Below are 14,978 nucleotides of genomic sequence, written 5' to 3'. Positions count from 1 at the left end.
GCATGTTACAGACAGACACACTATAGCCCAATGGGTCAGAGATATGCATCCAAGTAGCACAGTGTATGTGTCTGTGTGCAGGGGTGGGGTAGGCTGGGGGAGGTGGATCTATATATATATGTCTATCTGTCTGTATGTATACACTTCATAATACAGAATTTCCGATTTTCCACGTTGAAGAAAGCAGTGTCCTACAAATGAGCATGAGCATTGAAGCCAGACAGGCATGGATTTAAATTTTGCCTAATCTAGATTTAGCTGTAGGGACTGGGCCAAGTCAAATTTACCTCCCTGAGCCTCAGTTTTCCCGTCTGTAAAATGGAGAAAAATCATACCTATCTCCCAGGGTTTTAATTGTTGTTGTTGTTGTTGTTGTTGTTGTTTGGGGGGGGGGTCGTTTACCAAACACTTATCTCACTAAATATTCCCGACTCCCTGAGGAGGAAGGTAATTCTATTTCCTCACGTCACAGATGAGCCAATGGCTTCAGAGAGGTTGAGTGACTTGTCCAAGGCCACTAGGAGTAAAGAATGGAGTTGGGCTTGAAATCCATGTTTATGTGGTTCCAAAACTCATGCTCTAACTCACTGTATGAGCCCGGCAAGGGTTTTAACACTTCCCACACCTTTCAGGGCAGGTCAGCAGTCCCCAGATGGCGAGGAGCAGCTGGACAGGATGGTAGATGGGGCTTTAGGAGAGCTGAGCTGTCCCACGGGCAGGAGTCCAGTGACAGATGGTACTCCAGGGTGCAGGACATACCTGGTAGATGGCTGTCCCTGTCAGGGTGGCCGAAAGCACCAGCTTCAGGGGGAGTCGGAATCCTGCAGTCCCCAAAAGAAGGGGTGTGATGAACCCGGGACCCCAGGCCCAGGAGCCCCCATCCCTCCCAAGGGGCTCAGGAAAAGAGTCAGGACTCATGAAACCCTGGACTACCAACGCCAGGCTAGGGGCTTCTCCTTGTCCCAAGCTGGGGTTTGTCTGTCCTGATGACAAGGGTATTGAGGGGCAGAAGTCAGCCCTCCACTGTAGCTGTTCTGCCCAAGGTAGGGGTGGGGTCACCGGTCACTCCTGGCCCCAGCTCCCCCCCCCCATACCTCGCTGTGGAGTGTAGCTGTAGGGTCTGATGCAGATCCAGGCCCCGGACAGGAAGCTGCGCTTGGAGGTGTGGGAGCTGCCGAGAGACCCAGGCAGGTGGCGACCCTCAGGAGAAGCCCCAGAACTGGTTCACCCCCCATCTCTGCCTCACCGTGCTGTCCAGGGTGGCCTCCCAAATAAGCCTGTTGACCCAACCCTGGCCACCTGCCCACCCTGGGACTACCCCACCCCACCCCAGGGGGGCCTGGGACCTCACCTGCTTTCCAGCTTCTTCCGGCAAAGGAGGTATCTCAGATACTCCTCCGAGAAGCTGCTCTGCAGCCCCTGTGGGGACAGACAAACAGATGAGCAGATGTGGCCTGCCTCAAGCCATCCCTGGGGCCCTGGCTCAGGGTACCACAGTGGGCGCCCAGTAGGTGCTCGTGAAAACCTCTTGGCTATGGCGGTGGGGGTGGAGGGCAGAGGGGATGGACTGGGTATTCAAGGTCCACCCTCCCCAAAGCTGCTCTTTTCTCCTCCACAAACACAGGATGAGTCAGTCTCTTACGGAAGATCTCCCAATGCTGGGAAGTTCTTCCTAGCTTCTATCTCCAACTCTTTCCTGCTTTGCTCAGCCACATCTCATCGTGGCTTCCTTTCTGTCCCTCTGGCCTCTGCTAGCTGAGACTGGGGCAGAGGGGAGCCATGTCCCACGGGCACTTTCCCCGAGCAGGACACAGGCCACAGGCCACAGGCCATTCCAGGTCAGACCCTCTAGGCCTCACTACTCCTCCTACTCAAAGGAGATCACAAGGGCGACCGGATTTGTCTAAGCCTCATTCCAGGCCTTAAGCTGCCTGTGAAGGGACTGAGGCCCCTGGGAAGATGGGGTGAGCCCCTGCCCCAGATTATCCGGGGAACACAGGGAAGGTCGCCTGTTGCCATAGCAACCCTGGGTTCCAGGGCGGGCGTGGGTCAGCTCAAAGCCTGACTGGGCCCTTTGAGGCCTAAACCTTTCTGACCGAGAGCCAAAGAGGACTGAATTCCTCTTGAGACTTGAGAGGGAAGGCACGCCATGGAGGGACAGGTGAGGCGGAGACGATGCCTGGAAGGGGAGGTGAGGGACTCGGCGAGGTAGAGATGGGCCCGGCACACTCTGTTTCCTGGGGAGAGCCGCTCCCCTCTTCTGAGCCAGCTGTCAACATGAGAGGACAATGGGCTTCCCCCGGAGAGTGGGGGCATCAGGGGGGCAGTGAGGAAACTGCCTACCACGTGGGTCCAAACCAAGCATCAGGTGGATCTTCTCCAACCTGAGGGGCCCATGTGGGACCCACCCCAGCCTCCTCTCTCCTTCTCCACCCCTCCTTGGGGATCTCACCCGTGCTCTGGCTTCAGTCTGATGATGCCTGAGATGAGACCCACCCCCGGCCTCTGTCCTGAGCTCCAGACCTAGGTCCAGCTGCTGCTCAGCCCTTACCCTCCACCCGACACAGCCTCGTTCCTGCACACCTGCTCCTCACCCAGCCTTCCACAAGTCGGCAACGGGTGCTACCACCTAGCCCGCGGTCTGTCCCAGCCGCCACCCTACACACCTTCCCTTCACCTTCCCCAGCTGAAGAGTAACCAACTCTTTTGCATCTGTGTCCTCAACTTTTTTGGAGTCTGTCCTTCTCCCCCTTTGAGGGCCTCAGGAGTTTTCCTCTGTCTCCTCCTTTCTCACCAGGGAAAAGTTGCTTGACCCTGTCTCCTCCCATGTTCCCGTGGGGCTTGGTGAGCCCCCGTTGCTCTTATCACATTGCACTGTAAATATCTGTTGCAGCATCCACCTCCATCACCGCACTGGGAGCCCATGGAGGTCAGAGCACAGGTCAGGCAGCTTGGAGCCCATAGCACCTAGCCCAGGCCCTGACACATGGTAGGTGCTTAGAGGGCTTCTTAGTAAGATGACACCATCCACCATGATGCATTCACTCTCCCAGCATCCATCCACCTAATCAAAAACTCAAAAACATTTGCTGTGTAAGACCTGCCCAGTGCTATAAATACAGACATGAACAAAACAGACACAAACCCATCTCTGCCCCTGCACTCATGCTCTGTAATGCCTTCTCCTCATTCTCCTGCCACTCCAGATACCCCTGTCCTTCAAGGCCCTGCCAAAAGCTCCCTCCTCCAGGAAGCCCTCCTGACCTTTCTCAGGACTCCCAGGTCTCCTTTTTTCTGACATTCTTCAACTGTAGCCAGTTGTATCCACCTGGCCTGTCTCATTTCCCCAGCTGGATCCTCAGGGTTTCAGAGACAGGGCTATGACTTTCCTGTCTTCTGACCCAATCCTCCTTCACTGAGTCCACACTTTGCACACAGCCCTGTGCCCCAGACACTCTGGGATTCAGCACCCACTATGTGCTAGTCCCCACACCAAGCATGAGCGCGTACATGGGACTGACCGACACGGGGAGGAGAGTGTCTGTGGGTGCTGAGTAGGAGCCCAGCCCTGCCCGTATACCTTGGAACCTGCTCCTGCCCTGCGGCTGAAGCTCCTCACCAGCTGCACCGGGTACCAAAGGCTCAGGAATCCAAGGCTCACAAGGAGAGGCAGGGAGGCCAGCAGGGAGTAGTACTTGTAGATCTAGACAGACAGACACCCAGACAGTCAACCTTCTGCCTTCCTCTCCCAACCAAGGACCCAGAACCAGAATTTCTTTCTCTCCCCACCTTACACTGGGCTCTGTGAAGGCCCCGAGGGTGGTCTGGGGTGAGGTCAGAAGGCTTCTGGTTCAACTGCCCCCCTCCCCACCACCAGCCTGGGCCACCCAGCAGAGGCACCCACCCCACCCCCCTCAGGCCCTGCATGTGTGCCCCTCCCTCCCCCGAGGCTCCTGGAGGCCCCCAGCCCATAGAGGAAAAAGGGAGGAGGTTACCTAACCCCCTCCTTGCCACCCCCAGGGGACCAGAGTGGGACACCCACTTTCTGTGTTCCTATATAGTCCCTCACACTTTTGAATGCAGGCTCTGGAAAATTAAGCCAAGGCCTAATTTGGTCTATGTTCGGTTTGTAACCTGGGCATCAGGGAAGTAGAGGCCCAGCCTCCTGGGATTGAGGCCTTCCTGCGGTGGGGCCCTTTTGTATTCATTCATTTATTTGTGAATTTGATACATTTTTATTGAGAGCTTAGTATGTACCTGATTCTAGGTGGTAAAAAAAGACCAACCAGATCCCTCCTCTCAGAGAACCACCTCATCTTCAGCTCCACCCCACAGGGTTCATGTCATTGACTCCACTTACAGGTGGGGAAACTGAGTCTCCAAAAGGTGACACGGTTTCCTCAAACCACCACCGTTACTTGACATTTTAAATATTTGTTTATTTATTTATTGTGTCACCCCTTCTGGAATGACAGCTCTGGGAGGCCAGAGACTTTGTTTTGTTCACAGCTGTATCCCCAGTGCCTAGAAATGTGCCTGCTACAGAGTATGAGCTTCGAAAATTTTGTTGAGTAACTGAGTGAGTGAATGAATGAATGAAGTGTTAAAGCTGGATTCAAACTCAGGTTGTTTGCTCCAAAGCCTGGACTACCACCCTTCAGTCTCCAGACCGGGCAGCTTCACGCCCCAGCCAGTGAACCAGGTTCTGAGGTTCTGGAATTCTTTCAGCCCCTGAGACCATCCCCCACCTCAGCACTGGCCGCCCTCCAGCTCTCTTCACGTCCACCCCTCTCCCACTCCCACTCCAGTCTGGCCAAACGGAAGCTAGGCAACCAACAATGGGGGTCCCAGGCTTCCTTTTCCTCCCCCTCTGCCCTCCCCTAGCCCAGCTGTCTTGTCCCCAGCCTCTCCCAACGGGAGGCCGGGTATCGGAATGAGCATATTTTTAAAGGAATAGAATCCAGGGCAGTAATGGAATGCGGCCTGGAGGCCCAGCACAGAAACAGACAAAAGGGGCCTCCCTGCTGCTTTCCAGGCACCTCCAGCCCTCCCCAGGCCTTCCGGAGTCAGTGGTTACCTTGGGTGCCTGGGGACACTCCGCCCTCTGCCAGACCAGGACCCCAAAGTGGGCCCAGGCCAGCAGGCTGCCGAGGAGGTACGCGGCTCTGTGTCCAGCCGTGGCACAGGCGGCCAGGGGGTAGTAGAGGGCAGGGTAGTAGAGCAGGGCCAGCATCTTCCAGGGCCCTGGAAGGTGAGACAGATGGAGAGACGCAAGGTGGAGGAGCAGACATGGGGCCTCTCACCCGTCTCCATCCTCTAAGCCCCTCAGCTAGTCAGTGGGCAAGAGCCCTGGGTTCAAATCCAGACTCTGACAAGCACCAGCTCTATGATCTTGGGCAAGTTACCTCTTGGAGTCTCAGTTTCCCCATCTGTAAAGTGAGAATGATAACAGTACATCAGCAAGGACTAATTGAGAAGGTGTATGTGTAGGGCTTAGCCCAGTGCCTGAGTAAACACTCAATAAATAAGCTACTACTTTACTATTGTTCCCTTCTCTGACCCTCTGTTTCTACAAGATGGGGCTAATATCCATTTTCTGTGGGGTCATTGTGGGGACTGGATGATTTAATGGGGGCTGCTCCCCATGGCAGCTGCCCTGGTCACCATCACCTCCATTGAGCCAGGCCCCCTCCCCGCCCCTCCCCGTTCCCCTTCATTGGGCTGGGCGTTCTGGGGGGCTCAGCCTGGACCCATGAACAAGAGCGTTCCCTCCCTCCTGGAAATGGGGTTTGCACAATAACAGGGGAAGCCGGAGAGAGTCATATTGACCCAAAGGTTGGAATCTATAATGGGGAGACTTCAGGCGTCATGGAGGGTCAGTTGGGGAGAGTAAAGTGGCATACCTTCTCAGTGGCACCTCGTGACGTAGTCTTTTGCTCACCCACATCGGATGCCTGTCCCAGTGCTCTGGATTCCCCATGCACCCCCATTTCATCATTTTGGCTCTAGGGGCCTCACCTTGGCTGGGTGGCGAGACAAGGGCCAGGAAGGGCAGTGGGTCCTCACTGGGGAGCAGCAAGCAGAGGGAGCTGAAGAGGACCACGAAGACAGCAGCGGGCACTGTCCGGGGTCCGTCCTCAGCAAAGAAATCCACAGGGCTGGTGCAAAGGCAGGGACAGGGCCAGAGGGACTCCATTACCTCCAGGCCAAGTTCCATAAACCAGATGGGGAAACTGAGGCCCCTTCATGCAGGCATGCTTTCATTCATTCATGCCACAGATATTTGTGCCATGCCTCCTGTGTACCAGGATCTGGGCCCTGTGGCAGAGTGACTCAGAAATCCATCCCCCCATCACTCCCCACCCCCCACACACACAAATGCACACTCACAGTGGAGCATGCTCAAGCACTGCTCCCTCAGCCCCCAGAAGCTCCAGGAAATAGCCGCCTCCACACTAATGGGTCTGTCTGGCTGGCAAAACTTCAGAGAGCTTGGGAAGTCACAGAATCCTTGTGTAATGGCCACTGCCCCAGGGCTGGGTGTGAACTTGGGGGAAGGGGTCAGAGAGTGGGCATAGCTGGCCCTCTGCTTCTGCATTGCCCTCGTGACCTGAGAGCTCCGTCCTGCTTTGCCCTTTCCCAGAGTCTAACCTCCACCTCCCAGGCAGGGCAAGCTCCTTCCTGGGCCAATCAGAGGGCAGAGACCCCAGGCTGGTTCCCCATAAAGCCCACATGGCAGGAGCCTCTCGGTGTGCAGCCGAGGTCTGGGGTGCAAGGCTGTCTACACTGGGGCCCCACCCACCACCTCTCTCAACCCTCTGGCCTCTCTCCCACAAGCCTGCCCAGTCCCATCCCCTCAGGGTCATCCCTCTGCCAGGCTCTGGGGCTAGAGGACTGAAGGGGACAGGGGGAGAAAGTTCCAGCCACAGGGGCTGGAGGACAATCCCCTATGAATCTGCCTTTAAGCATCAGGTTCAGGGGGGAACCCAGGGCTACGATGGCAGGGGGTGGTGACCATGGGCTGTCCAGATGCTGAGGGAGGCCTGAGACAGGGTGCCCTGGAGCCAGGCTGTCGGGCTCGTGTCTCCCTGGGGTCTGGGTTAGAATCCTTTCTCCCCATGTCCTGGACAACAGGAGCAGATGGACCTGAGTGGGTCCCTCCCCTCCCTCTGGGGCCTCTGACCAAACCTAAAGATCAGGGTGGGGTGCACAGGTCCCCCAAGTGGAGACAGCTGGGGTGTCACTGAAGCCAGAGCTGGCTTGTAGGTACCCAACAAACCACCCACGCTCCAGAGCGGCTCCTGTCAACTGTGCCCTCTGCACGGGGGTGCCCAGGCCATGACACCTACATGGGCAGCCCGGGCCTGCCATGTCCGCAGTGGGGCCAGAGCCGGCGGCGCCTCACAAGAACAGCCAGCAGCAGCAATACGAGGATCTGAAGGGAGAGCATAGACGAGGGCTTGGGGGGCCTGGGCCTGCCCTAAGGGTCTATATCTCAGGGTTTGGCCTCAGTCCTCAGGACACCCCTGGCCCCAGTGAACACTCATGTGGCATCTTGGGGACCGGCCACGAGGTGACTGAAGTCTGGAAGGCTGGCTCGGTCTGTGTCCTGGTTTGGGACTCCACCCTGGGAAGACCCCGATACCCCCTCCCACCTTTTGGGCTCCCAGGGTCCCCCTTCACCAGCCCCAGCAGGGAACATGAGGGCACACCCGCATCCCTCTGCCCAGGTTGCAGCCAGGTTGGACTCAGGTTGGACTCACCGACAGCAAGGCCAGGCAGGTATGGTAGAGGCTGGGCGAGACACTGGAGTGGCAGACGGGCACCACCCTGCAGAGTGAGTGAAGGCTGGGTCAGGCCCCAGGTGCGCAGCCTGTCGGATTCAAAGCTGACTTCACCGGGGCTCCACCCACCACCTCCCTCTGTCCTCTGGCCTACAGTTCCTACACAAGCCCACCCAGTTCCACCACCTTGGGGTCATTCCAGGGCCCTCATGCCCCTATGGTAAGCCTGGCCCTGTGCCAGGCTCTAGGGTTACAGGGCTGAGGGAGGCAGGGGGCTCCCAGGGAGGAGGTGAAAGAGGCAGCTGTGCATGGAAGGCCCCAGCCAGAGTGGGCCAGCTCTGCTTGCACTCCTCTTGTTGCTCAACCAGATGCTTCCTACACCTTGAACCCCAGTTCATCCCTTTCTATTCAAGGAAGCCTCCCTCCCTGACTGCTCACAGACCTCTCCTTCTTAGAACTGTGGCTGAATGTACTACCTGGGTTAAGCAATCAAGTTCTTGGTCCCACGATCTTGCCCTCCAATAGCTGATATACGAGGTAGATCTGTGTCCTGGACTGAAAGAACCTTCCTTAGGCCCTCCAGGACTTATATCTCTTCTTTCTCCATTTCTGTCTCATTAAGTGTCTCTGTGTACAGTTGGGCAGGTTGTATACTGAACAAAGATGCATGGCCAAGAGAGTGAGTGCTGAAATCCAGGCCACAGTGCTTACTAAATCCTCCACTTGCAGAGCTGCATACCCGAGTGGGGGTCCATTTTTCTAACTGCCACAAAGCTTCCCTATGGGCCAGCAGAGGTCCTGCTCTCAGGGTAGCTGAGAATGAAGGTGGTGCCATGGTGGATAGAAAGAGATCAACGAGGACATTGAAGGCCTCAACTTCCCCAGCTGGGTCATGTGGCAAGAATAAGGGGTCAGGCAGGTGTGTTACCCTGAGTTCAGGGCTGGTCATGGGCCTGGGAGAGCAAACAGGACTGGGACCCTGGGGAGGTGTAGATCTTCAGGTTTGCCCAGCGGGAGCCCAGGAACACCAGCAGGACACCAGTGTGGCCAAGGCTGGGCGAGGTCTGGTGGGACAAGGGCCTCAGAGGAAGCCCTGTGCTGCAGCTGGGTCCTCCCCAGGGGAGGCTCAGGCCTCCCACATGGGTCCCCTCCTGCTGAGTGGGAAGGAGGAATCCCAAGGCCTCCTCTTCCAGGGTGCACTCAGAGCACAGGGACCCTCTGCTGGACAGCCCAGTCTCCCCTGAGCTCTCTTTCTCTCAGGAAATCCCAGAGTAGTAAGAAGCAGGGAAGAAACTGGTCACGTGGGCTTTCCCTTGGCAGGGGGAGGCAGAGTGAGTCTGTTCTGTGCAACCTCTTGGCCAGGCAGAACCAGCCTGTTTCTGAAGCAGAACCGTGCTGTGGGTAGATGGGTGCTCTGTAGGAGACTAGGGCCCTACAGGCTGAACTTGGCCTCACTCTCCCTACTCCCAACTCCGCTGTGTGGGACAGGATTAAGGTGAGGCAGGGTCCCAGCCCAGCTGCAAGAGTTTGGAGCCATCACTCCAGCCCCTTGGCCTGCATCTCCTCCCATGGTTGGGTCCTGCTCAACCCTGTACCCCAAGGTCTGCAAACAGAGTCGAGGATGAGCCTGAGTGGCTTCCCAAACTAGGAGCCACCTCTGCCCCTGGGGACCCCTCCAGGGTCCTGCCTGAGGAAACCTCTGGCCCTTTCTGTACAACCCAGAGTCCCCCATCTGACCCCTCAGCTCAGGTGTTCATTCAATAAAAAACTGTTTGGCTGATGGATCAGACCCACGTTCTGTCCATGGGACAGGCAGGATGGCTGGGAAACAGAAAGAATGACTCCTCAGGGTAGTGAGCTAAATCCTAGGAGAGACACAAGCAGGTGCTAAAAGATGCAGAGGAGAGAAACTTTGAGCAAGGCATTGTGGGGGGTGGGGTGGGGAGTTGGGGGTGGCGGGATGGTGGTATTTGATTTTAGTCTGAAAGATGGTTAGCATCTATTTAAGCAAAGAAGGGGAAAGAGAACCACATGTAGAGGGAAGAAGATGAGGAAGGCAGAGTGGCAGGCAGCAGGCAGGGTATGGGAGGCACTGGGGAGCCATTGAGGGTGTTTGCACAAGGCAGTGCTCTGGATGGGGGTAGATTTTTTCTGGCTGGATGTGAAAAATAATAACAACAATAATAATAACAGCAACTAGCACTTACTAAGCATTGACTAAATAAATGCCAGTTTCTGTTTGTTCCAGGCATTAACTCAGATATTAACTAAAAGGTAGGTGCTATTATTATCTCCCTAATAGGGAGACCAGGGTTCAGAGAGGTTAAGTGTCTTGCCCAAATCACACAGCTAGTAAAGTGTCAGAGCAGGATTGAAAACAAGTTTGTCTGGCTCCAGTGCCCACAATCCTAGCCACTTTTCTGTGCTGCCCTTGGGAAGGACAGATGGAATGAGGACCAACCAGGAGGATGCTATGCCACCTACTGAGGAGAGCAGTAAGGGGTACACGAGGGAAGGCATTAAGTTGAACCAGATGAAATTGCCAATTCTGTAAGTCAAAAACAATCAAATATCAGCAATTTCACTTGGATCAGTAAAACTAGCACTGAGGAATGGAGAAGCCAGATTGTGTTTCAGAGCTATGTAGGAGGAAGGGTTTACACACCTTGATGTGGGGGAACCAAGGGAGGGGGAGTTTTGGGGATGACTGTAGGGTTCTGGGCCTCATCATATGAGGGATAAGGAACAGAGTCAAATGTAGCCCAAGGAAGCAGAGATTTGGTCTTAGCAATTCGGAGGTGGTGGCAGGCCCCCAGGGATGGAGGCCAGACTGCAGGGAGGACACTAGAGGAGGCCAAGACAGCCACTCTTAGGAGTCTGGTTCTGATCAGGAGCCTGGAAAGCGTCCCACCCAGAGGGGAGGCAGACTGCATGACTTCTCTGGGTGACAGGGAAAGGCTGACCGTACCCCCACCTCTTCACCAAGGTCCTGGCACCACAGGGGCACCTGGATAGGTGTGGCCAGGGGACTGAATTCATCCCAGCCACTGTCCCCAGTGCTCACCAACCCCGACTCCAGCCTGAGCAATATGGGGCACCCTGAGGAACAGAAAAGAACCACTGCCCAGAGCTCCCTGAAGCTCTGATGCACTGTCTCCCTGGAGTGTCTGACTCACACAGGGAGAGTTTAGCCCAAGTTCACCTCGCTGGAATTTCCCTGAGCCTCAGGTTTCCCCCTCCCACCTTTGGTTTGTCTAAACAGACTCAGAGCAAATCTCTTCATCCTGAAGGGTGCCCTGCAGTGGAAGGAGGAGGCTGCAAATCCCAGATTCTGCCCACCTAGCATTGCCCCAGTCCCTACCATGCACCCCACTTTATTCTAAGCCCAGTTTTTATATCTAAACATCCCCACCACAGAGCCGGTGGCAGGGCCCAGCCCTCACCCCTTGCCTGGTCCCGAGGCTCACAAGGATGCAGCTTCAGACAGGGCTTTAACTATGTCAGGATCTGCCTCCTCGCGGGTTCCTGGCCCCTGCTCACCCTGTTTCCCCTCCCCACCCCCATACACAGAGGGCCCTGGGGAGCCCACAGCTCTCAAGGTCAGCCCGGGGAGGGGAGTTTTCCAGGTGGTCAGAAGCCCAAGTCCTCCAAACAACAGTTCCTTCCCCCCAGGCTTGGGTGGGACCCTCACTCTGCCGGCTGACCCAAGCCTGGACTGGCCGCAGCCCCAGCCCCGGGGGGAGGCACGCTAGCATTTTCTTTCTCCAGTGTTGGTTGTTGATGGAGAACAGATGTGTACACATCTGTCTCAGCCACCCTCCAGCCTCACCTTTCCAGTTCCCCAAACCCTCAGCTAGAGCAGGGAGGTGGGGGGTGGGGCCAGGAACAACAAGGGGAGAACTGAGCTCTGGGTCCCACGCAGGCCGAGGTGTCCTTGGCGGTGAGTGGGGGGCACAGACAGGCCCAGCTCCTCCGCCAGGGTGCCCAGACTAAACAAAGATAGAAAGGGTCTGGGCAAAGGCAGCCGTGAGCCGAGGCCTCAGGCCAACTTGGGGCTGCCTCCTTCCCACCCTCCCTGCTCTGAGCTTCCTGCTGAAGAGAACAGAACCGCCTCATCCTTGCATCCAAAGACAACAGGGGCGGGCTGTTTCCTTAGTGACCCCCACCTCTGCCTGCCCGGAGAACAGGACACTTGCAAAGCCACACCCCAAATGGTCCCCCCAGAGACCAGTAACCCCCTTGAAGGCCAGGCACAGCTTTCCTCCACCCCCCCCCCCCACCCCAGTGCTTCTCCATCCGGGCTGCAGGCCAGACTCCCCCAGGGAGTGGCTAGACTACATCCACCAGGGACCACCCCAGACGGGCTCCATCTGAATCTGTTTTGAACACACCACATGAGTGGCTTGGAGCTGACCAGCCCGGTCCAGGTCCCCCACCTAAAGCATCTTAACAGCAAGGCAAGGACCACTGTTCTCATTTAACAGATGAGGAGGCTGATGCCCAGAGAGGCTGTGACTTGCCCAGCGTCACACAGCAAATGAGTGGCAGAGCTGGGGCTGGAGACTCGATCTTAGGAGCTCCTGCCCAGAGCATGCACCCTTCCCCCCCCCATCCATAACCCCTGTTTCACCCCTCTCTGTGGGCAGACAGGGCCAGGGGTCCACACTTACCCCTCCGGGCGGGGCTCCTCTCCACCCTGGGGCTCATCGATGTACCAGCTGTCATAAGAGTCATCCGCAGCCCCAGGGGTCTGATTGCTGGCCGCCTGGGATGCCATTCTCTGGGCCCTTCTCCTTTGACCCCCAGACAAGGGGAAAAAAGCTGCTACAGATGTGAAAAGAGGCTTAAAAAAGAAAAACAAAACAAAAAAAAACCTCAACAAAGAAATGTTTCTCTTTAATCCTAAAGGTTACTTTCTTGCTTTCAGCTCTCTGGGAAAAGCCCATCTGGGAGTGAGGGCCTGGGCAGGCTGGCACGGGAGGAGGGGAAAGGCCTCTTCTGTCCCCTCCTGTCCCTTCCTGCCCAATCTTGCCCGGTCCTGCAGGAGATAGCAGCACCCCCTTCAGGGTTCCTGGGTCCGTCTGACCATCTCACCAGCAGGTCTTTGCCCAAAGGACCATTTTAAAAGGTTTTGCCTGGTCTGAGCTGCCCTTGGAGACCCTTACTCCCTCCCCTTCCCCAAGCCTACCTGACTGACCCACAGACACACACACCCGACGGAGGAGCAGGGAGGTGGGAGCCTCAGAGATGAAAGGGTAGGCGGGCTGCAGGCGGGCTCAGCAGGGTCAGGCCTGGCCCTCCCAGCTGGGCTCCCGCCCCCGCCCCCGCCCACTCTCGGGGGTTCCAGCCCAAGCCCCCCTTTGTTTGGTTTCCTGAGACCATTCCCTGGCCTCATCCTGTCCCTCTCTGGCCCCTCTGGGCGCCAGTGATGGGAACACACTGCAGTCCTTGGAAAACCCCCTTCCTGGGGGAGAGGGCCCCGGCTGCACTGGTGGGCTGAGCCCCGGAGGGGCGTGGTCAGGACGGCCCAGGCACCTCGTGGTGCCCACATACCTGCCTTCAGTGCCTGCCCCAAAGCCCTCAGACATTTGCCCTCCACATCTGCAGTGCCCCTGGGCAAGTCCAGCATTCTGGCGGCCCAAGGAGAGTGCTGGGGCCGGGCGGGGGGCGGGGGCAGGGACGGGAAGCCTGTCCCTTCCTTCTCCTGGGGTTTCCATGAAAGAGGCAACATGTGTCTCACTGGTAAAACCTTTTTGTTTCTCCAACATGATTTCACAAGGAGATAACTCACGCCCACAAGATGGAAATTAGTCCTTTAAATACGAACCAGACCTGCAGTGGGTAAGATGAGCCCCACTTGGTGCTTCCCAGGAGTGGGGTGGGGGCAGATGAGGGGGCAATGTGCCCCCCACTCCCCCATCCCGTGAGAAAGTGGACACCCTCCTGTGGCTCCTCTCCTCCTCCCTGGGCCCCAGCCCCGAGGGAGGGAGGAACGAGATGCAGATGGAAGCAGAGAGCAGTTTCAGATCCCTTTCCCTGGGTGGGGGCTCAGGACCCCCCCCACAACCTTCAAGGGTTAGTCCCAGGGATTTGGGTGAGGCCTGCCTCGGGGGCCTGGCTGGGAGCTCCCTAAGGAGCAGTCCACCCCAGCCAAGGCATTCTTTCAACAAACTTTGTTTAAACATTCATTCATTCTTTCGACATAAATTCATTGAACACCTGCTATGTGCCAGGCAGTTCTGAGCACTGCAGACACGAGAGATTGCATTGCATGCGGGGTCAGAAAGGAAGGCATGTGGTGGTGCGGGGTGGGGGTGGGGGGCACGGGGGCTACCATGGGAACCTGATTTGGTCCGGGAGGATCAGGGAGGGATTCCTGAAGAAAGTAGCCATTCAGTGGAGAACTGAAGGGCAAGAAAAAGTCGGCTGAGTAGGGGGTGGGGGGCTGGGGGTCAGAGAGAGGCAGGGGAAGCGTTTTTTTTTTTTTTTTCCTGTTAGAGGAAACAGCATGGGGCAAGGCTCAGAACAGATAAGGCTTGAAATCCTAAAGGTTCCCCACCCGGATTCCTTAGCCAGGCCCACAGAGTCTTCCAGGATTAGGGTCTGGGTATGCCCCCTCCTTTCCAGAACCTCTTCCAGGAATGAGGGCTCAGGCTATCCCTCCCCCATCCAGTCCAGTCACAGCTGAATCTGAACTTAATGTGGCAGCACAGGAGCCCACTCCGGCCGCCTGAGCTCAGGGATTGGGGCCGAGGGCTGCTCCCGGGCCTGGCTGCAAGCTCCCTGCGGGCAGATCTCTGCCTCTGCCTCCCCTCCTTCTCCCCCTTCCCCTGGAGCACTGGGCCTGGCACATGGGTGCAGAGGGACTTTATAAACTGGATTTGGCAAAGCCGTTGTTTGTTCTGGCAACCGCCATTCCCCATGGGACAGTCGTGTGCTACCCAGCCCTTCCACCGCGGCACAGAGCCCGGCGCTGCCCTCAGTGATCAGCGGCCTGGGACCCTTAGTTTACTAAGCTACCAGTACCTGTCTGACTCCAGTCCCCTGGTGATTCCTCCCATTACGGGGAGCTCACTGGTCTCCAAGGCAGAGACTCTCAGGCTGGGTCTCTCTGCCCTGCTAGAATCTGCTTCCTTCCTCAGAGGGAGCCTCACTCTGCCTCCCCCACGTGGTTCATTCAGTTAGTCAACAAAT

General features: G+C 56.9%; 1 protein-coding gene across 5 annotated transcripts in view; it reads right to left on the bottom strand.

Moving 5' to 3' along the window:
• The window catches only part of STRA6 (signaling receptor and transporter of retinol STRA6), a 29,787-nt gene extending 16,361 nt beyond the window's left edge, over nt 1–13,426 (bottom strand). For 2 of the 5 annotated variants that reach the window (XM_037833462.1, XM_037833458.1), the window contains exons 1-11: nt 12,973–13,032; nt 12,455–12,627; nt 7,764–7,830; nt 7,350–7,435; nt 6,019–6,158; nt 5,406–5,429; nt 5,078–5,244; nt 3,581–3,703; nt 1,352–1,419; nt 1,095–1,171; nt 760–821 (exon numbers count right to left, since the gene is read on the bottom strand). In XM_037833462.1, the coding sequence (XP_037689390.1) occupies nt 760–821; nt 1,095–1,171; nt 1,352–1,419; nt 3,581–3,703; nt 5,078–5,244; nt 5,406–5,429; nt 6,019–6,158; nt 7,350–7,435; nt 7,764–7,830; nt 12,455–12,561 (921 nt within the window). In that variant the 5' untranslated portion in view covers nt 12,562–12,627; nt 12,973–13,032. Of the gene's footprint in view, nt 1–759; nt 822–1,094; nt 1,172–1,351; nt 1,420–3,580; nt 3,704–5,077; nt 5,245–5,405; nt 5,430–6,018; nt 6,159–7,349; nt 7,436–7,763; nt 7,831–12,454; nt 12,628–12,972; nt 13,033–13,337 lie in introns of those variants that run through there. The other 3 variants (XM_037833459.1, XM_037833461.1, XM_037833460.1) reach the window with 3 other exon arrangements.
• Nucleotides 13,427–14,978: the final 1,552 nt, after the last annotated feature.

The sequence above is a fragment of the Choloepus didactylus genome, chromosome 4 (assembly GCF_015220235.1).
Source record: "Choloepus didactylus isolate mChoDid1 chromosome 4, mChoDid1.pri, whole genome shotgun sequence".
NCBI classification, from domain to species: Eukaryota; Metazoa; Chordata; class Mammalia; order Pilosa; family Megalonychidae; genus Choloepus; species Choloepus didactylus.
The sequence above is the reverse complement of the archived record's forward strand: the minus strand, read 5'-3'. Positions and strand labels throughout refer to the sequence as shown.